At 37.4% G+C, this 20,819-nt stretch overlaps 2 protein-coding genes across 4 annotated transcripts in view; one reads left to right on the top strand and one right to left on the bottom strand.

Annotated features, from left to right (window-relative positions):
- Nucleotides 1-5,324: 5,324 nt before the first annotated feature.
- Nucleotides 5,325-20,819, bottom strand: part of LOC148199007 (exosome complex component RRP41 homolog) — a 57,180-nt gene continuing 41,685 nt past the window's right edge. The window contains exons 7-11 of one of the 2 annotated variants that reach the window (XM_088114358.1): nt 6,977-7,013; nt 6,741-6,857; nt 6,531-6,601; nt 5,473-5,562; nt 5,325-5,372 (exon numbers count right to left, since the gene is read on the bottom strand). In XM_088114358.1, the coding sequence (XP_087970484.1) occupies nt 5,325-5,372; nt 5,473-5,562; nt 6,531-6,601; nt 6,741-6,857; nt 6,977-7,013 (363 nt within the window). Of the gene's footprint in view, nt 5,373-5,472; nt 5,563-6,530; nt 6,617-6,740; nt 6,858-6,976; nt 7,014-20,819 lie in introns of both variants that reach the window. The other variant, XM_088114359.1, reaches the window with a different exon arrangement.
- LOC148199008 (exosome complex component RRP41 homolog) lies at nt 10,741-20,717 on the top strand. 2 transcript variants are annotated; one of them, XM_088114235.1, is made up of 11 exons: nt 10,741-10,794; nt 17,550-17,596; nt 17,682-17,742; nt 17,911-17,946; nt 18,037-18,104; nt 18,865-18,943; nt 19,029-19,065; nt 19,185-19,301; nt 19,426-19,511; nt 20,480-20,569; nt 20,670-20,717. In XM_088114235.1, exons 1-11 carry the CDS (start codon nt 10,741-10,743, stop codon nt 20,715-20,717), a joined length of 723 nt encoding a protein of 240 aa, XP_087970361.1. The 2 variants fall into 2 exon arrangements, with proteins under 2 accessions (XP_087970361.1, XP_087970362.1); XM_088114236.1 differs by having other exon boundaries at nt 19,441-19,511.

The following is a 20,819-nucleotide window of genomic DNA, read 5'->3' on the forward strand; positions in this document are numbered from 1 at the left end:
CCTTTATCACCCTGGGAAGGCTAATGTGGTGGCAGATGCATTGAGCAGGAAGTCAGTGCATATTTCAGCCTTAATGGTCAGAGAGTTAGAGTTGGTAGAAAGCTTCAGAGATTTGAGGTTGCAGGTAGAATTTGAAGCTGACAGCATCAGATGCAGTAATTTGGTGGTGTCCAATGACTTGTTGAAGCGTGTTAAAGAAGAGCAGTCGAAGGATGTTGAGCTCCAAACGTCATCTAGTTTGATTGGGACTGAGCAGGGAAAGGATTTTGCCTTGGGGGCTGATGGTATCTTAAGGTTCAAAGGCAGAGTCTGTATCCCTAGCAATTCAGAAATGAAGAGGTTAATCCTTGAGGAAGGTCATAAAAGCCGTTTTAGCATGCATCCTGGCATGACTAAAATGTATCAAGACCTCAAGGAGTCTTTTTGGTGGTCTGGTATGAAAAGAGATGTAGCTCAGTTTGTTGTCTCTTGTTTAACTTGTCAGAAAGCTAAAATAGAGCATCAGAGACCAGGAGGTTTGTTGCAGCCATTGGAAATTCCAGAATGGAAATGGGATAGCATCGCTATGGACTTTGTTACCCATTTGCCACGCACTGTTCGAAGACATGATGCAATATGGGTAATAGTGGACCGATTGACCAAGAGTGCCCACTTCTTGGCAATCGATTTGAGGATGTCTATGGCGAAGTTGGCGCAACTGTATGTTAAGGAAATAGTGAGGTTACATGGGGTATCAGATAGAGACCCAAGGTTCACATCCAGGTTTTGGCAAACTCTTCAGAGTGAGATGGGAAGCAGACTTCAGATGAGCTCGGCTTATCATCCCCAAACGGATGGACAGTCTGAGCGGACAATCCAATCGCTTGAAGATTTGTTGCGGACTTGCATTTTGGATCACCTAGGGGTATGGGATGAGATATTGCCACTAGTTGAGTTCACTTACAACAACAGCTATCAGACTAGTATCGGCATGGCACCGTTTGAAGCGTTGTATGGGAGGCGCTGTAGAACACCTCTTTGTTGGTTTCAGGATGGAGAAGCAGTTTTGACGGGACCAGAAATAGTTCAGCAGACTACAGAGAAGGTGAAGCTTATATAAGAAAGGATGCGGGCGTCTCAGAATAGACAGAAGTCCTATGCTGATCGGAGGCGCAAGCCGTTAGAATTTGCAGTTGGGGATCATGTGTTCCTACGAGTGACTCCTACTACCGGTGTAGGAAGAGCCATTCGTGCTAGGAAACTATCTCCTAGATATCTTGGTCCTTACCAGATTCTACGACGTGTAGGACCCGTAGCTTATGAGATAACCATGCCACCTCGGTTGGCAAACTTGCATCCAGTGTTCCATGTATCTCAACTGAGAAAATACATGTCTGATCCTTCTCATGTGCTTGAAGTTGACGATGTGCAAGTCAGAGAAGATTTGTCAATTGAAGTGCAACCAATAAAGATTGAGGAGAGTCAAAACAAACAACTTAGAGGAAGAACTGTCAGACTTGTCAAAGTTATCTGGAACAGTGGAACGGGCGACTCTACCTGGGAGTTAGAGGACGAGATGAGAGAAACCTACCCACACTTGTTCTGATAAAGCCTAATTTTCGAGGACGAAAATTTTTGTTGTTGGGGAGAATGTAAAGACCGCACGTCCCACTTTCTTTTGAAAGTGGGAGGGGCGGCTACCTAACAGAGAAGTGGTGGGGAAGGGAGGCACGTTCCTGGAAGTGGAAGGGGGCGGCTGCACGATGGAAGTGGGCGGCTGGCTGCACGTTCGTGTAGTGGTGGGGGGCGCTTCAAGTGGCAACAGCAGCTGGTGGATGGTGGGGTCTTCCCACTTTGAAAGTGCTCCAGCCACCAAAGACACCATCATCTCCTTTGTTGGTGGGCATAGCACTGAGGAGTGGCTATGGGGAGCACCATTTCTTCCTTCTTAAAGGTAGAAATCGTGGATTGAAGGGGTTGGATGCTGCATCTGGAGAAGGGAGAGGCTTGCTGCAATTTCGGGAAAAGAAGAATTGGAGTTTTGCTGCAAAAATCTGAAGAGTGAGAGGAGAGCTCTGGAATTTCAAGGAGACCTTGGGAGAGAGATTCAAGATTCAAGGAGGTCTTCAAGAGGTAAGGGGAGCTAGATCCTTTTTTCTGGATTTTATGAACCATGTATGTGTGTTGTGAAATCTATAATATAGTGTCGTTGATGAACAAATTTCGTACTTAGAGTGACTTTGTTGTGTATGAATCTGTATGAGTGATGGTAGAATATTGTTGTTGAAGCAAATCTGGGAAGAAGGGGATGAAAATGGGGTTTCTGGTTTCTCTCCGGAAATCTGGTGCGATTCTGCAGAATTCTGCAGATCGCGCGTTCGTCCAATTTGGTGAGCCAAATTGGACGTTCGTCCAAATGGCTCGACCAATTAGTGGTCGGCCAAAATAGCATGAGCGTTCGGTTTTGTGTTAACGAGCGTTCGTTCGTTTGCAGTGATATATTAGACGTTCGTCCCAACTGTATACAGGAATTAGTAATTTTAGGCGTTCGTCCCTAAATTGATATTTACGTGATCTTGAGCGTTCGGTATTTGGTAATAGAAATTGCAGTCGTTCGTCCTTAACGGATTCTTAAGTTTAATCTTGATCGTTCGACCTTAAGTTGATACTATTAAGTTTGGATCTCTAAACGTTCGGTTTCGGTGTATTAGTCAGCGTTCGGCCGTTAGTTGGTATTCTTAGGATTGGATTTTGACCGTTCAGTCATAGTTTAATTCTCATTGTGAGCGTTCGGTTTTGGTTTAATTCTGATTGTGAGCGTTCGGTCTTTCCTTGATTCTAATTGTGAGCGTTCGGTCTTGGCTTGATAGTTTTAAGTTTTGGAATTTTGAGCGTTCGGTCTTATTCTGTTGAACGTTCGGTTTTGATAAGGTATTCTCGCTTCTGAGCGTTCGATTTTAATTTGGATTCCTTAGTTTGGATCATAAGCGTTCGTTCATGGATATTTGTGATTGTGAGCGTTCGGCCATAATTGGATATTATAATTTGAAATCTTTAACGATCGGCCTTATAATATTAGTGAGTTTGAGCGATCGTTCTTAACATTGTATTTTCGGATAGCAATGTTGAGCGTTCGGCCTTGAGTAGTATTCTTAGGTTCCAAGCGTTGCGCGTTCGTCCAAGTGTTGAATTTAGTATTGGTGTTCGATGGTTTAGCGTTCGGCCTGATAGTGTAGGATTTGATAACGTTCGTCCAACAGCGTTCGGCCTGGTGATTGATAACGAACGTACGTCCAAATAGTGTTCGGCCTAGTGGTTGGAAGGTAGTGTTCGTTCAGTAACGTTCGTCCACTGTGCTCGGTGAACAGTGCTCGTCCAAATAGTATTCTGCAAATGTTGGATTTTAAATTCATTTTCTCTTGAATTGAATTACGTGCAAGGTTTGGAAAATATATACTGTGAAGTGATTTATGTGAATGTATGAGGTGTGTTGGATTTACTGTGATAAAATGGATATCTGGTGATTCGGGAGTAACAATATGATTCAGGGACGTAATTCCATGATCCTCATGAGAGGATACATGGTGGTGGACGTAATTCCATGATCCTCAAGGAGAGGATATATGGTGGTGATTTGGGGTGTACAGAATGATTTCATGGTAGCTCATTCTTGAGGGTTTTCCTGACGCTCCAATGGTCTTTCATTCTCAAGTAGAGAGGATTGATCCATGTGGTGAGGAGTAGCAGGAGGTCCTAGTCTTGGAGGCTTCCAGTATGCTCCAGGGCGCGAAACGGACTAACCTCGTGAGGGTGGTAGGGTGGAACCCATTGGCAATGGCTTTGCAAAGCAGTAGAGGCCACCACGAGTGCATAACCCGCCATAGCTCGGTAATCATTCTGGTCCGGACGAGTCGGTCTATAAAGTAACAAGTCGGGGTTTAATGTAACAAGTCTTGTGATGTTAGTTTACCATGTATGAGTGACTTTTGCATATCATGTTGGATTGTATAACATGTTTTTTATATCTAGCTCACCCTTGCATTGTTTGTGTTGTGTGTTGTTTGGGTATGTTTCTTTGGCGATGATCATCCACTTGGATGGGAGCAGATGGCGAGGAGAATACTTTGGAAGCAACTCTTGATGAAGACGGCAGTGCTGCAGCCTAGATTAGCTAGTCTTATTTCATAATTCTTAATGTTTGGAATAACTCGTGTGTATTTTAAGTTTTAAATTCTCTGTGATTTTCATGGAGAAATTCTAAATACTCTTGTTGTCAATTCCGCACTATTCTAAGGATGACTGTAATCCTTAAATTACTCTTGACTGCTTTCTTATATTATGTATGATGACTCTTTATTATATATGCATGATGTATATTTTTGGGACGTTACAGTTAGTATTATAATATATTTTTTAATGAAGTCTGGTATTAGTTGAAAACAAACTCAACCACCAAAATACTTTCCTTTACCATAGATATAATCCTAAAATTCTCTTGATCATTAACTTTCAGGTTAACTTTTTCTGTGAAATTTTTTTCCCAGAAAAATTAACATTTTTCCATACAATATTATTACTTCAAATACTTTTTTTTCTTCTAAATCTGTATTAGTGATGTTTCAAACTTACAGTATTCAACTCTACCAAAAAACTTCAGTATTCCGCTCTAGCATACGTATTTAAAAGAAATAAAAAAATGTTAACTTAATTAAACTACTTTAAATTTACCAGGATTTAGAAATTACTATAAATTATTTACTTTTTATATTTACATAATTAATCAGTTTAACTCGTTATATCAAGACTTTAACTGCAATACAAACATTTAACACCAAAGCTGTCTTTATCAAACTGTATCGTACCCAAAAAGGAAATTTAGGAAACTAACCATTGAAATTAGTTAGCAATTAAATTGTCAATACTGATGTCATTGCTTTTTCTGAGGATGCAATCACCATGTACACACACTCAACCAACCCACTGATTATTTTGATTCTAACTTCAATCATTAATTCTTCATTCGTTGAAGTGTCAGATCATTAGTTCCATTCTACACGTCTTATTTTGGGGGATTGGTGGAAATTCAGAAAGTGGTCCCAAAATAAATCATAATTTTGCTACCTTTTATTCATAGTGATAAGGTGACAGAAATGAGAAACGAATTCTACAACAAATTTTCGTTTTATTCAGCACCGTATGCTAAAAACAAAATTGTTCCACGTAAATACAAGAGAATTCTCCTCCATAACCAAAAAAAAGCACAAATGCTGAAAGAACGGACCTACAAATCTGGAAAACCGTGACCACAGGTAATAATAATCATAGCATCATTTCTGCTATAAAAACTATACACCTCGTCGATACTCCAGTTGCTTTGTGTTCTCCAGCAAAATCTGCCAGCCAACAAAGAAACAGGATTTAAGCAGTGAAATTAATGTAAAACTTGTTTGGACTCCTCTTAGTATAATCACAAAAGTGTCAGCAGGTTCTTACTTCTCGAATGTAGTTTGTTATTGCTTTGCAGCCTTCGATTGCCAGTTGCATAACATTTTCCAAAATGTCAATTGGTAGTTTAGAATCCATCTATAGACAGTAACAACAGAAATTAGTGCAAATAAAATTAAACTAGGAGCTTTTCCATTCTAAACTACGGAATATGGCAGGGAGTGAACGAATGAAATAAGCTGGATGAGAAAAGAAAAGCATTGCATGCTTTTCATAATAATGATAGTAGTAAATTTCTGATTAAAACTTTGAAGGTTCACAATCTCAACCAGCCTTTACATAGTGGCACGTGTTCGAAACAAATTTAACTCCATAATATCAATCTAAGAATGGGAGCAATAAACTGACTGATAAACTGTCATTGGAAAAAATCTATGCCAGCCCCACCAAATGAAGTTACCCTCCCTCTCTGTTTTGTGGACCATACATGAATTTCATCCTATAATAAGGTGGCGGAAAGAATATATCAACTATATTTCTTCAGTCAAAATTTAAAGTATCAACAAAAGATCTGCAACTAAAAAAGTAAAAGATGCTGAACTGGAATTCCAAATAAAGAGTTACCAAGTATGATACTAGTGAAAATTAAGTTACACTTGATCAAACATTAACTCAGACTAAAAAGAAGATTTGTCATGACATAACTCCATCAAAGGGTACAACAGCAAATCACTCTATCAGGAACCTTCGTAAGAAGTATCTGTTGATTAAAAAACAACTGATATTTGAAAAAAGATTCATGTGTACAGCAAACTATTAAGTTGTTAAATCTGAGGCGAGCTTAGATAAGCTTCTTTTGGGGATTTCCGAACATGCACCTATTCCCTCGAGTAATCAAGGGTTAAAACTCTACTGTTCTCTCCAAAATCTCTAATAACAAGAACAGTTTTTGAAGGAAGAGGAATTACAGCTTCAACACCACCAGACTCTTTACTACGTGAGTACCAATGACTGAGAGAGCAATAAAAAGTTTTCCTTTCTGTTGAACTAATTTACCTGGTTGACTACACAATAGATACAAAGAAAATAACAAGACATGAATTAACCTGAAGCAGTGTTACTTTATCCAACTTTGGCAGAATTCCTAGGGTTACATCAGGACCTCCAGCACTGTCTTCTACATAGTTCAAATCTGTACACATTCAGAAACCTTTAATAATTAGGGCAGCCCGTGCATCAGAAGTAGACAGAAACAAAACAGACATACCACACTTGTATTTAGCCAGTTCAAATTTAGAGTAAAAACAGATATATACCAAGCAGACTTGTGCTGTTAAGGTATCCGGCACTGCAGGATGTTACAAGATCACGCATAGGGATCCCAGCATCGGCAAGGGCCAAAGTTGCAGCATTTATACAAGCAGATCTAGTTCCTATAAAAGACATGTCAACATCACCCAAAATTAATGTACATATTAAATGAGTAAAGAGAGAAAATAAAATGGCAATGACAGAAGAGAATCACAAGATCCCATTATCAAGTCTTAGTTACCTCCATCTGCTTGGAGAACTTGGACATATATATCTATCTGCAAATTTAATAAGTAAAACATTAGGGAGGACTAGGGGAAAGCAAAGCACATGACAAAATAAGTTCTTAATGTGTAATAAAACCTGAGATCGAGGCAATAGATGTGTCAATATAGATGCTTCCATGGTTTGCCGAATAACCAGGGAAATTTCAGTTGATCTCCTGTAGAATGAGAACTTCAAATCACGTAGTAAAAAATAAGAAGTGATCCTATTATCCTTCTGTAAGAGAACCTTACAATGAGAACCATATTAAAACTATGAAGGAAAAGCAAAACAGGATAACATTTATATCTGCAAACATTGATGGTTAAGCCATTCAAAACTATTCAGTGAGTTTTGGCCAAAGATTACTCAAAAAAGTCAAAGCTTGCAAAAAAGATTAAAAATGAGAAAAGGCAGCAAAAGGGTGCATGGGGTTAAGCTTTTCATTGTTTTATCATAACCCATTGCTGAGCCTGTAGTCAGCTATATCAAACTGACCGTTCGTCCATGTCGGATTTGAACGCTCGGTCATGCCATGTGCTGAGTGACGTTCGGTCAAATGTTGGTTTGATTAGCGTTCGTCCTTGTCTGGGGAGCGTTCGGTCTTAGGGGATGATATTAACAACGTTCGGTCATTGGTTTAAATAACGATCGCTCAAGTTATGGTTTAGTAACGATCGCTCAGGTGTTGGTTAGTAGCGTTCGTTCAGTTGATGGTTTAATTAGCGTTCGGTCAAAGGTTGAATTAGTAGCGAGCGTCCATAAGTAATAGCGAGCGTTCATGTTGGTGGCGTTCGGCCTTGGTTTAGTTGCGATTGTGAGTGTTCGGCCTTAAGTTTGTATTCTTAGGGTTGAATCTTAAGCGTCCGGTCTTGATATTGGTTAGTGATCGCTAGCGCTCGGTCTTCATGTTTGATCGTTGAGCGTTCGTCCAAACAATGTCCGCCCAAGGGATTTTGACGTTCGTTCAAACAGTGTCCGACCAATGGGTTTTGGACGTTCGTTCAAATAGTGTCCTCCCAAGGGCTCTTGGCGCTCGTCCAAATAGTGTTCGTCCAGTGGTGATATTTTCTGTTATGTTTTCTCTCATTCCAATAAGTTATGTTATTTAAATATTTCGGTTACAATTTATGAATGCATCTTCATGTGATCCAGATTGGTTGAAAGTGTATGGTTATAAGTGGTTTATGATGTACATTGTTGATCCAAAAGGAATATCATAAGATTTAAAATGGTAGGATTGAATCGGAAATTTAGATCTCTCGGTGGGATCAGTTAGTGTATTGAATGAATGTAAGAGGCTTCCATATGGGGGTTATCCCTAACACTCCAACGGTCTTTCATTCTCACTTAGAGAGGATTGACGCGTGTGGTGGGAGTAGTGGGAGGTCCTAGGGTAGACGCTATCACTGGAGGTCTATTCCGCGGTAACGGACTAGCCTTGTGTATGGTCGGGTGGAACCCCTCGGCAATGGCTTTGCAAAGCAGTAGAGGCCATCACAAGTGCACAACCCGCCCCAGCTCTACATACATTCTATGTCCGGACGTGTCTAGAGTCTTAACATGATAGGATGCTTGTCTTGATGAGTTTTATGAAATGAATGCTTATGTTTATGATGACTAAGGTGTTTATATGTGTATGGATATTCTGGTAACTGCTAGATTGATTGAAAATGAATTGTATGTGTTGCATGTGTTTGCCTTTCCCCTTGCGATGATCATCCAATCCTTTGGATGTGAGCAGTAGGTGATGATGTACCTTTGGAGCAAGCTTTGGAAGTTGAGGAAGACCCAGCCCCTAGTGCTTAGGATTTCTACTAGCTAAACAACTCTTTATTTTGAAAGACTTCTAGCCTTCATTTTAGCATGATCTGTGTTTTGGAGAATTATGAACTTGTACTTAAGTTTTAAAGTTTCCCAGCCAGACTTGGATAACTGTACTCCTTAATTCTATCTATTGTGTACTCTTAACTGCTTTCTATTATTATAATCGCTGCATTCTACATATATACATTGTTATATATTTTGGGATGTCAGCATGTGACACCCGGGCACTGATGAGAGTGCGGGGAGTGACGCCGGTGCAGGTAGCATGGTGCAGGGGGCATAGACAAGGAGCGGCTCCTGGCAAGGCTTCCGGTGGAAGGGGTACATGGATGAATCGAACATACACCGGAATGAGAGGGATCTGGAGACTATATAGGTATGGGACTATACCATTGAAGGATAGCTTAAAGGAATTGATTTGACTACTCATATCACCAAATGCATTTGCTTTTCGGTTGCCCGACTCATAAGAACTCCATGGTTAAGCATGCTTAGCCTAGAGTAATTCTAGGATAACAAACTCCAGTTGCTATCTAAAGATTAGGATGTAAACAAGGTTACAAAAAATCAAGCAATCTGAACTTTGAATGAATATCATATAGACAACAACAAACATTTACCCAATAAGTGGGGCACTAGGTAAATAATATTGCAGAAATAAATATTAGAAATCAGCAAACAACAAAATAACAACGCATTTGAAGAAAATAAATCTGGTCGTGTCCCTACCCTTTTAAACATTTAAGTTTGCTCTTAATCTCGTCGTCAGTCAGGTACTTTTCCTTTTCTCTCTCTCTGGTCATCAAAGTTCAAACCCTTTCAATGTTTGCGTTGTCATGTGTAGTGCCTTGCAGTGTCACCACTCACCACCCAATCCCTATTTTCTGTTAAACTCGTAAAAGTTGCTATGCTTTTCTAATTTAATCAATTCAACATTTACAACCAAGAAAAATGGAGTTTACGACGGCTTTGTATAAGCTTCAAACATTGAACATCTTGATAACCAATTACTCCTATACTATATCGTTCTCTCAATCAAACTTATAACCCTTCCTTGCCCTTTGTATCGATCTCACAAAAACTCTTCTTAAAAATCCTGCATCTTGAACTTGCATACCACTCAACCATAAAATTGATCTATAGCATAACCGAGTCACTAAAATCATTGCTCTGTGTTGTTAGTTTATTAAGTGGGAAGGGAACACTGTCCTTCTCATATATAATTGACCCAAATCTTTCTTCTGTAACTATTAAACTAAAAGCCTGCTCATTCTCCTTTAGAAATTTGTTGAAATTCGGAGAGTGCTAGAATAAAATAAAAATAATAACAGTATGCAGATTGAATTTGCTTCGAGAACCACCCCTTTACAATATCTTTCTGTCCGTGGTGTACTTTCCTCTTTTTCTTTGCTTGCAGTAAGATTAAGAGCAAACTTAAATGTTTAAAAGGGTAGGGACACGACCAGATTTATTTTCTTCAAATGCGTTGTTATTTTGTTGTTTGCTGATTTCTAATATTTATTTCTGCAATATTATTTACCTAGTGCCCCACTTATTGGGTAAATGTTTGTTGTTGTCTATATGATATTCATTCAAAGTTCAGATTGCTTGATTTTTTGTAACCTTGTTTTCATCCTAATCTTTACAGAGCAACTGGAGTTTGTTCGGTATGTTTTCAATTGAGCAGTGTTATTAATTCGAACTGCTCTCTCACTCATCTCACTGCATGACCCACAAACTACTTGAGCCAACACAAACTTTTAAATGACTCAGATTCATCAAAATCTCACCATTTTGTTTTAATAACTTTAGTAGAAAATATCATTTTTTTGGAAGCCAAGAATATAAAGCAAATAAAAACAAAATCCAGCTGCTTATGTCTCATCTTTGTCTCTGCCATAGATTGACCTGAGGATGGAATACGTCAGGCCAGAAGGACTTCGACTGGATGGTCGCAGACCCATGGAGGTACAGCTATTATTTTTTTCTTGGGCTTTTTTTTTCCTCCTTTTTTCTTCACTTAATATTCATTCCAAAAAAGGTTCCTTTAGATCTTTCAAGAATACTCATGAAGCGTATGAAATGCGGAGTATTAATAAATAATAATATCCTACATGAATTCTTACATAGTCATGAATCACTGAAGCTTTATGTTAATTAGTATATATAAGATCTGCAGATAATTCTGCATATGGGTTATACATAGATGAGCCATGCCATGGGTAATGGAAATGTGTAAGGGCACATTTTGAACTGCAAAAAAGCATATAAACAGATTAGAAGCAGTCAATAACCTTAGTTCTGATAAACATTAAAACCTATCATGATGGACGAACGCCCGAGGAGAGGTCGATTGAAGCTGCGCGAATACAAACCGGACCTCCTCGAAGCTTCTCCGACGAAGAATACACAACGGAAAATGACAAAAACAGAGGGTTAAACTCGATAGAAACCCTAGAAATGGAAGGAAACCCAATATGAACCGATTAATCGGTTCAAAATGAAGATTGAACGGTGGAAAAGGTTTGGAACGAATCAAAAGTAATTTTAATCGGCTAAAATCAGAGAAAATGATGAAGGATGAAGAAACCCTAGACAAATGTGCAGATGATTTTGTGACAGTGGAAGAAAGATGAAGAAACTTGTGAATCTGATACTTACGGAGGAGAAGAGATGGATTTGTGATGAAGAATGGCTGGCGACGAGGAAACTCTTGAGTGGAAGAACGAGATGTGGTTCTGCGAGATGGAGAAAAAGCTCTCACGAAAGAGAGAATGTGGCTGTGCGTGTCTGATGTGTGAGAAGAAAAGCAAATGATGTGGAATGAGGGAGCGGACGCGTGGCTGAAGAAGGAATTGAAAAACGCTGACGCATGCGAGGTGGCAGCGAAGGAGAGGTGGCGTGGAGGAATGAGTAGCACCGTGGAATTTTGGAGAAATGGAAAAATGAGAGTGTGCTTGGAAGGTGGCTAGAGGGAGTCTTTGGACTCTCTAGCCTATGACTTTCAAGAGAGAATTATTCTGATTTCAGAAATATAATTCTCATTCAGCTCAAAAGTGACAATACAATAAAGGAGCTGGGTATTTATCTTGAATTAATTGTTTTCTTAAAGATAAGAATAACTCAAGATTTGAATTGTCATATTTTGAAAATGTTTTCATGACAATTGGTTTGAAAGAGAAGTCAAAAATTGAAAAGTAATCAATTATTGGAAAAGAAGTAAAGATTTGGAAACCTTCCCTTTTTTGTTCCACAGTCTTTGAAAGAATAGGATTTGTCATCAGTAACAATTTCTCCTTTTCTTTCTTCTCTCTTTCTTGCCTTTCTCTCTTTTCTTCTTCTTTTCTCTCTTCTTCTCTTCTTAATTCCTCTCTTCTTCTCTCTTTTCTTTTCTCTATTTCTTCTCTTCTTAATTTCTCTCTTTTTCTCTCTTCTCTTTTCTCTATTTCTTCTCTCTCTCTCTTCTCTTCTTCTTTCCTTTCTTCCTTTTCTTTTCTCTCAATCTCTCTTTCTCTTTTCTTATCCTTGATCTCCTTAAGTCTTGCCCCAAATTCTAATTCTCTACGAAGAAACCCATGATTATTTAAACTCTCAAGAAATAATTTTCCATCATTAATGCAATCCCTAATTAGTTCTAGGTTTCTTTTAATGCTTGAAGGCACAAACTTTCTTCTCATGCAAGCTTTTAAATCACGCCAATCACGTATGGAGGACTTTCTACCTTTCCTAACATGATATTGTCTTTCATCCCACCACTCACTTGCATTTTCTTCTAACTTAGAGAGATATATACTAAGAACATAATATTCACTCTCTTCACAAAACCAAGGATTTATTTTATCAATTTCTTTTTCCCAAGCTAGGTATGTTAATGCACCTATATCTTTACCAAAGGATGGAAGATTCCTAGCTTGTTTAAACATTTCATCAACTTTATCTAACCTAGAAGACCTATATGAACCATAAGACATCTTTGTTTTTAAAAGTTTTCTTAATCTAAAGGGTTCAAAACTTTCACTTAGACAAGTCCCAGGTAAGAGAGGTGAGCTAAAGAGCTGCTTAAGTACCAAATCTTGCCTTGCCAGAAATGTCTTAGGCTACTAACTAATTACCCCTTAAACTAAAATCACCTTTAGAAACAAAGTACACAACTCAAACAATTAATCACAAATAAAAGACTAGACTATCGGACTCTAATGTGAAAAGGCTTAGAGTTTAATCCCTTTTAGCCTAATCAACCCTAAACGTGAACACAAAATCAAAGATACAAAAACACTAAAGAAACCAGCGGACTCTAATGACCCCTACGAGATACACAAATTAAGTCAATATTAAAGTCTACTCCTATGGTGAAGCTTGTAGCTTTGGCTAACAAGACACATTCACCTGTCTAGCTATGCTAAAAATAAAAGCAAATAAAGTTGCCAAGAGTTTGAAAGAGCACCAAGGACTCTTCCTAAACACTTGGACTTTATAAAAGGCCCTTTTACAAAACAAAAGCTAAAGCTAAGAGTAGGCTAACACAAGCCTATTACAAACAAATTGAAGAAAATAATTACAAAAGAAAAACTATACTAGGCTGCTACGGTCCTGGTCCTGGTCCACTTCATTCATTTTGATGCCAAGTCCTTCTGCCAAAAAAAAATGTACACTCCTGTTGCTGGTTCGGCCAGCTTTGGCCCCTTTTCTAGCTTCTGGTTTATCCTATAATCACAAATCACAATTGGAATCAATGTGCCTTATCTACACACAGATATCAAAAGGATTAAATTCACACAATATAAAAGATTCTTCCCCTTTCTCCTAGTCTCGTACACTTGATGCAGCTATATAAATTTCTGTTGCTCTCAAATGACAAACTGCAATCAAAGATTCACAATCAATTCAGCAGAGTAACCATCAATGCTATCAATTTCCAGCTAAGACAGAAACAATTAAGTAATCCAGAGGCAACAAAATTAAACAACTCCCCTAATTAAATGGTTGGTCTATCTTGCTGTAAACTCTACTGATATTCTGCTACTGCTTAAAATTCTTGACTCCAAATGTTTATCAACTCTGCACACAACAACATCAAACCAGATTCCAATTCAGCAAATCACATCATCCAACAAATTGCAAGCTATAACACAAACAGTTAAACAAATAGAAGTAATATAGCTAAGCAACTTCCCTGATTAATGCTTATTTCTAGTTGTTGGTTTTAGTGGACTTTGTTGTAGGTTCTTCCTTGTGCTCAACTAATCAGCAGATTCATTCTTCACTTTTTCCCTGCACTGATTCGTTTCAGATCTGCTCACAAAAATTGCACCAACTCCAGCAAAAATACACAAGGACATAGATATTAAACCAGATGCAATGGGTGTAATTCAAAGCTGAACTAAACTGATTTAAACAACCATTCAATTCTAATTTAAATTCTGATCAATCCAATGGGTAAAAGAATTATGTGCTTAATTCAACCACAACGTCAGAATTGGAAAGTAAGTGCTTTAGTCACTTCTTCAAATGGAATGATGCTTTGGCAGTTAAAACAAGTTCATGCACAAGACTAATTACTCCAAGCAAATCAATTCATGCATAAATCAGTCCATGAACAACTAACTAGGTGGCATGCAAGGTATTCAATCAATCAATCTGAATAAAACTGAAATCTGCATGTGATTAATACCAGGAAAATATTTTCTATATGCATTTGGAAAAATTGATCTCAACAACGAAAGAATGATGGTGCTAATAAGTATTCAACAGATTTCAACAATTGTAAGCAAACCATGAAATCAGTAATCACATTCAGACATATAATATCTCAATGATTTCAGCAAGCAGTTTATAATCCAAAATGAATGCAATGTCAGTTTAAGCAAACCACAACTGATCCAATCTAATTGATCCAATTTCTTTTCCTGCACAATGAACAATCACAAAACAGTTAGATTAACAATGAATTCTCTATTTCAAAGTGCCAAGGAATTAGGCAAAATCAGCCTTACAAAACTCAAAACACTCAGGCTTCTTTTTAAAAGCTTAAAGCACTCAAAATGTAAAGGTTTGGAAGGGAGATTCTCCCTTGGCAGTACACAGCTGGAGAGTATTCCAGACCACCACCACCTAAAATGCTACCAAGCACACAAACCTTCTTTCAATTTCCAGAAATCCAGAGTGAAAAAGCTTCTCAAGTAATAAAGAAATGGCTAGGCAAAGATCAAAGTAATGGACAGACAGGTAGAACAGAACAGGACAACCACTAAAGCAAAAGAATTTACAGCACAACAGAGAAACTGACTCAAGATCAGATTATGAAAGCAAACAAAGCTCAAATTAGAACAGCTGAACAGATTTTACATGTAATGTAGACAAAACTAAGACATTCAACAATGACAAGCAAGAAACAAAGCTTTTGATCACAGTAAGCACTCAAACAGGATCCTAAGATCAGTTCTAGAGTAGATTTCAAAAGCAATAAAAGATCAAGAACAAATTGCAGAATTTTTGTAAACAAATGTTCAAACTGATTCACTTTATTTCAGACTTGTAGTGCAGCATTTAACATTGTTAATTTCAGCCTTATGCACTGTTTTACAATGAAATCAGTAGAATCAACTCCAATTACAAGTGTTACTGCTAGGTTCAAATTCAAATCACAGATTTAGTGGTTGTTTTGTACAAGATTACAAGTACTGCTGATGTGATGCAGATTTTTGTGGACTTAATCATCAACCACTTACAAATTTTAAGCCAGAACAACTTTGACACAAAGGTGCAGTAACACAAGTCAAATCAAATTTAATTCTGCAGAAAAGAAATTAAAGCACTCAGACACAATGACTGTAGGATGTACTGATGTTAGAACTTAGTAATGATCTAATACTAAGTAGAACAAACACACACTCAAAACATTAACACAAACTTCAAAGAAAAACCAGTTCGGTGTAGCTGGCCAAATGAAAGACTGATGCTGCTGTAAGCATCTTGCACCCAAGCTCAATGCAACATTTCATAGCTTAATTGGTGTGCATTTGCTATCCACAAGCAGATTCAACTTTCAGCTCACAGAATTTCAAAAGTGCAATACAAATTACATGTAATGGTCAGCATCAAAAACTCAAGACAGCTTCAGATAAATGAAATGAAATTAAACTGCTGTTGAAGTCTGCATCAAGCTCATTCAATTGAATGTCACTGCTTATGATGATGAACAGATCTTACTCAAAGCAAAAAAAACTCAATTGAATCACAGTTAAACTCAGATTTAATTGACAATTAAAACAAAATAACATGACATAGACAAAACAGAAATGGATTTAGAAATTAAAATACTCAAACAAAGACTTGCACCGAAATAAAATGAAATAATACTCATATAATGACTCAAAGGCATAGAACAAGAAAGCTTAAACAAATAAGTAACACTCAACTTGAAAACCTAAACGCAGAAATTGAGATCCAAGAACGAACAAACATATTTGAATCTCATACAGAAAAAACAACACATACTGAAACTGAATCAAGGCAAAACACTTTGAGAATTCCATGACGAACAAAAGTTAAACACAAGACAGTAAAGAAATTAACTAAGAACGCGAAAATGGAAGAATAAACTCAGAATCAAGACAGAATCAAAACACAAAACTAGAACAAAGACAGAGACACGAATCAAACTGAAACAAGAATCGAAACAACTCAATAATGGAAGAAAACTCAGAACAGAGACGAACCGAGATACTTACCTCTGAAGCGTGTTCGAACTTGGCTCTGATACCACTTGATGGACGAACGCCCGAGGAGAGGTCGATTGAAGCTGCGCGAATACAAACCGGACCTCCTCGAAGCTTCTCCGACGAAGAATACGCAGCGGAAAATGACAAAAATAGAGGGTTAAACTCGATAGAAACCCTAGAAATGGAAGGAAACCCAATATGAACCGATTAATCGGTTCAAAATGAAGATTGAACGGTGGAAAAGGTTTGGAACGAATCAAAAGTAATTTTAATCGGCTAAAATCAGAGAAAATGATGAAGGATGAAGAAACCCTAGACAAATGTGCAGATGATTTGGTGACAGTGGAAGAAAGATGAAGAAACTTGTGAATCTGATACTTACGGAGGAGAAGAGATGGATTTGTGATGAAGAATGGCTGGCGACGAGGAAACTCTTGAGTGGAAGAACGAGATGTGGTTCTGCGAGATGGAGAAAAAGCTCTCACGAAAGAGAGAATGTGGCTGTGCGTGTCTGATGTGTGAGAAGAAAAGCAAATGATGTGGAATGAGGGAGCGGACGCGTGGCTGAAGAAGGAATTGAAAAACGCTGACGCATGCGAGGTGGCAGCGAAGGAGAGGTGGCGTGGAGGAATGAGTAGCACCGTGGAATTTTGGAGAAATGGAAAAATAGAGTGTGCTTGGAAGGTGGCTAGAGGAAGTCTTTGGACTCTCTAGCCTCTGACTTTCAAGAGAGAATTATTCTGATTTCAGAAATATAATTCTCATTCAGCTCAAAAGTGACAGTACAATAGAGGAGCTGGGTATTTATAGTAACCCATGCTCCTTAAGAGCTAAACTATAAAAAGTAAAAAAATACAAAAAGAGGACTACGTCAAGTACTGCAGTTTATCCTCTAAAGTGTTATTCCTTCACTGCAGAGGATCTAAATCTATGATTTTATATTTCTTTCTCTACTGATCTTTTGCCTTTAACTTTTTCTCCTCTCTTTATGGTATATTGTAGATGCGACAAATTCGTGCAGAAATTGGTGCTGTATCCAAAGCAGATGGGTAAATGAATTTTAGCTTTTTAGAAAATTAAGTTGTGATATCATTTGAAGCATTTGACCATAAAGTTTTTTTATTTTGAAAACAGTTCTGCCATGTTTGAGATGGGTAATACAAAAGTTATTGCTGCCGTCTATGGCCCTAGAGAGGTACTGTTTAATTATTTACCTTGCTAATGAAAATTTGTCTATGTAATTTAAGGATTGTTAACTATCCTTTTTCAGTGTTAGTTGGTTTAGACATTTAAAAAACTTTGATGTTGTAGTTGAGCTTTAGATGATTTGCTGTTTTTCTTTAGTAACTTCTCTGCATTTCAGGTGCAAAATAGAAGCCAAATAACCAACCATGCTCTGGTAGTTTTTTTTTTCTAAGTTATGTTGTCTGTATTTATATGAATTGTAACAAAAACTTAATTGTTGCTTATGTGCAATGTATGTCTATAGGTTCGGTGTGAGTACAGCATGGCTAATTTTAGCACTGGAGATCGCATGAGGAAATCAAAGGGTGACAGGTTTTGCTCATTTACTTGCTTTTGTTTAACTTCCTATTCTTTTTGACCTTTCACTTATTTTTTATATATTCGTAGTTTTATACTTATCAAAATGGTATTGGAGCATAGACTACTAGGATGATAGTGAATGTTGCATTAGTAGAATCTATCTTAAGAGTGCCTTGTAATTTGTAAATTGGACTTTTTGATCTTTTTACTGAGGCAAGAATTTAATAGCAATGGTGGTAATGCATGTTTAGACTTTTAGAGTATAAATTTTGATTATTAATTAGTAATATATATATATATATATATATATATATATATATATATATATATTGCATTTGTTCATGTGATACAGTATAATTTTTTTTTAATCTTGCATTCATAATTTTCTATGTAACAACTATCTTGCTATCCACTAACGTATTGTAGTGTTTTTGGGGCTGGCTGCTCCATGCCTTTGATATAGCTGACTACAGGCTCAGCAATGGGTTATGTATCATAAAACAATGAAAAGCTTAACCCCATGCACCCTTTTACTGCCTTTTCTCATTTTTAATCTTTTTTGCAAGCTTTGACTTTTTTGAGTAATCTTTGGCCAAAACTCACTGAATAGTTTTGAATGGCTTAACCATCAATGTTTGCAGATATAAATGTTATCCTGTTTTGCTTTTCCTTCATAGTTTTAATATGGTTCTCATTGTAAGGTTCTCTTACAGAAGGATAATAGGATCACTTCTTATTTTTTACTACGTGATTTGAAGTTCTCATTCTACAGGAGATCAACTGAAATTTCCCTGGTTATTCGGCAAACCATGGAAGCATCTATATTGACACATCTATTGCCTCGATCTCAGGTTTTATTACACATTAAGAACTTATTTTGTCATGTGCTTTGCTTTCCCCTAGTCCTCCCTAATGTTTTACTTATTAAATTTGCAGATAGATATATATGTCCAAGTTCTCCAAGCAGATGGAGGTAACTAAGACTTGATAATGGGATCTTGTGATTCTCTTCTGTCATTGCCATTTTATTTTCTCTCTTTACTCATTTAATATGTACATTAATTTTGGGTGATGTTGACATGTCTTTTATAGGAACTAGATCTGCTTGTATAAATGCTGCAACTTTGGCCCTTGCCGATGCTGGGATCCCTATGCGTGATCTTCTAACATCCTGCAGTGCCGGATACCTTAACAGCACAAGTCTGCTTGGTACATATCTGTTTTTACTCTAAATTTGAACTGGCTAAATACAAGTGTGGTATGTCTGTTTTGTTTCTGTCTACTTCTGATGCACGGGCTGCCCTAATTATTAAAGGTTTCTGAATGTGTACAGATTTGAACTGTGTAGAAGACAGTGCTGGAGGTCCTGATGTAACCCTAGGAATTCTGCCAAAGTTGGATAAAGTAACACTGCTTCAGGTTAATTCATGTCTTGTTATTTTCTCTGTATCTATTGTGTAGTCAACCAGGTAAATTAGTTCCACAGAAAGGAAAACTTTTTATTGCTCTCTCAGTCATTGGTACTCACGTAGTAAAGAGTCTGGTGGTGTTGAAGCTGTAATTCCTCTTCCTTCAAAAACTGTTCTTGTTATTCGAGATTTTGGAGAGAACAGTAGAGTTTTAACCCTTGATTACTCGAGGGAATAGGTGCATGTTCGGAAATCCCCAAAAGAAGCTTATCTAAGCTCGCCTCAGATTTAACAACTTAATAGTTTGCTGTACACATGAATCTTTTTTCAAATATCAGTTGTTTTTTAATCAACAGATACTTCTTACGAAGGTTCCTGATAGAGTGATTTGCTGTTGTACCCTTTGATGGAGTTATGTCATGACAAATCTTCTTTTTAGTCTGAGTTAATGTTTGATCAAGTGTAACTTAATTTTCACTAGTATCATACTTGGTAACTCTTTATTTGGAATTCCAGTTCAGCATCTTTTACTTTTTTAGTTGCAGATCTTTTGTTGATACTTTAAATTTTGACTGAAGAAATATAGTTGATATATTCTTTCCGCCACCTTATTATAGGATGAAATTCATGTATGGTCCACAAAACAGAGAGGGAGGGTAACTTCATTTGGTGGGGCTGGCATAGATTTTTTCCAATGACAGTTTATCAGTCAGTTTATTGCTCCCATTCTTAGATTGATATTATGGAGTTAAATTTGTTTCGAACACGTGCCACTATGTAAAGGCTGGTTGAGATTGTGAACCTTCAAAGTTTTAATCAGAAATTTACTACTATCATTATTATGAAAAGCATGCAATGCTTTTCTTTTCTCATCCAGCTTATTTCATTCGTTCACTCCCTGCCATATTTCGTAGTTTAGAATGGAAAAGCTCCTAGTTTAATTTTATTTGCACTAATTTCTGTTGTTACTGTCTATAGATGGATTCTAAACTACCAATTGACATTTTGGAAAATGTTATGCAACTGGCAATCGAAGGCTGCAAAGCAATAGCAAATTACATTCGAGAAGTAAGAACCTGCTGACACTTTTGTGATTATACTAAGATGAGTCCAAACAAGTTTTACATTAATTTCACTGCTTAAATCCTGTTTCTTTGTTGGCTGGCAGATTTTGCTGGAGAACACAAAGCAACTGGAGTATCGACGAGGTGTATAGTTTTTATAGCAGAAATGATGCTATGATTATTATTACCTGTGGTCACGGTTTTCCAGATTTGTAGGTCCGTTCTTTCAGCATTTGTGCTTTTTTTTGGTTATG

The sequence above is a fragment of the Vigna umbellata genome, chromosome 4, assembly GCF_029865625.1.
Source record: "Vigna umbellata cultivar VRB3 chromosome 4, Vumbellata_1.0, whole genome shotgun sequence".
NCBI lineage: Eukaryota > Viridiplantae > Streptophyta > Magnoliopsida > Fabales > Fabaceae > Vigna > Vigna umbellata.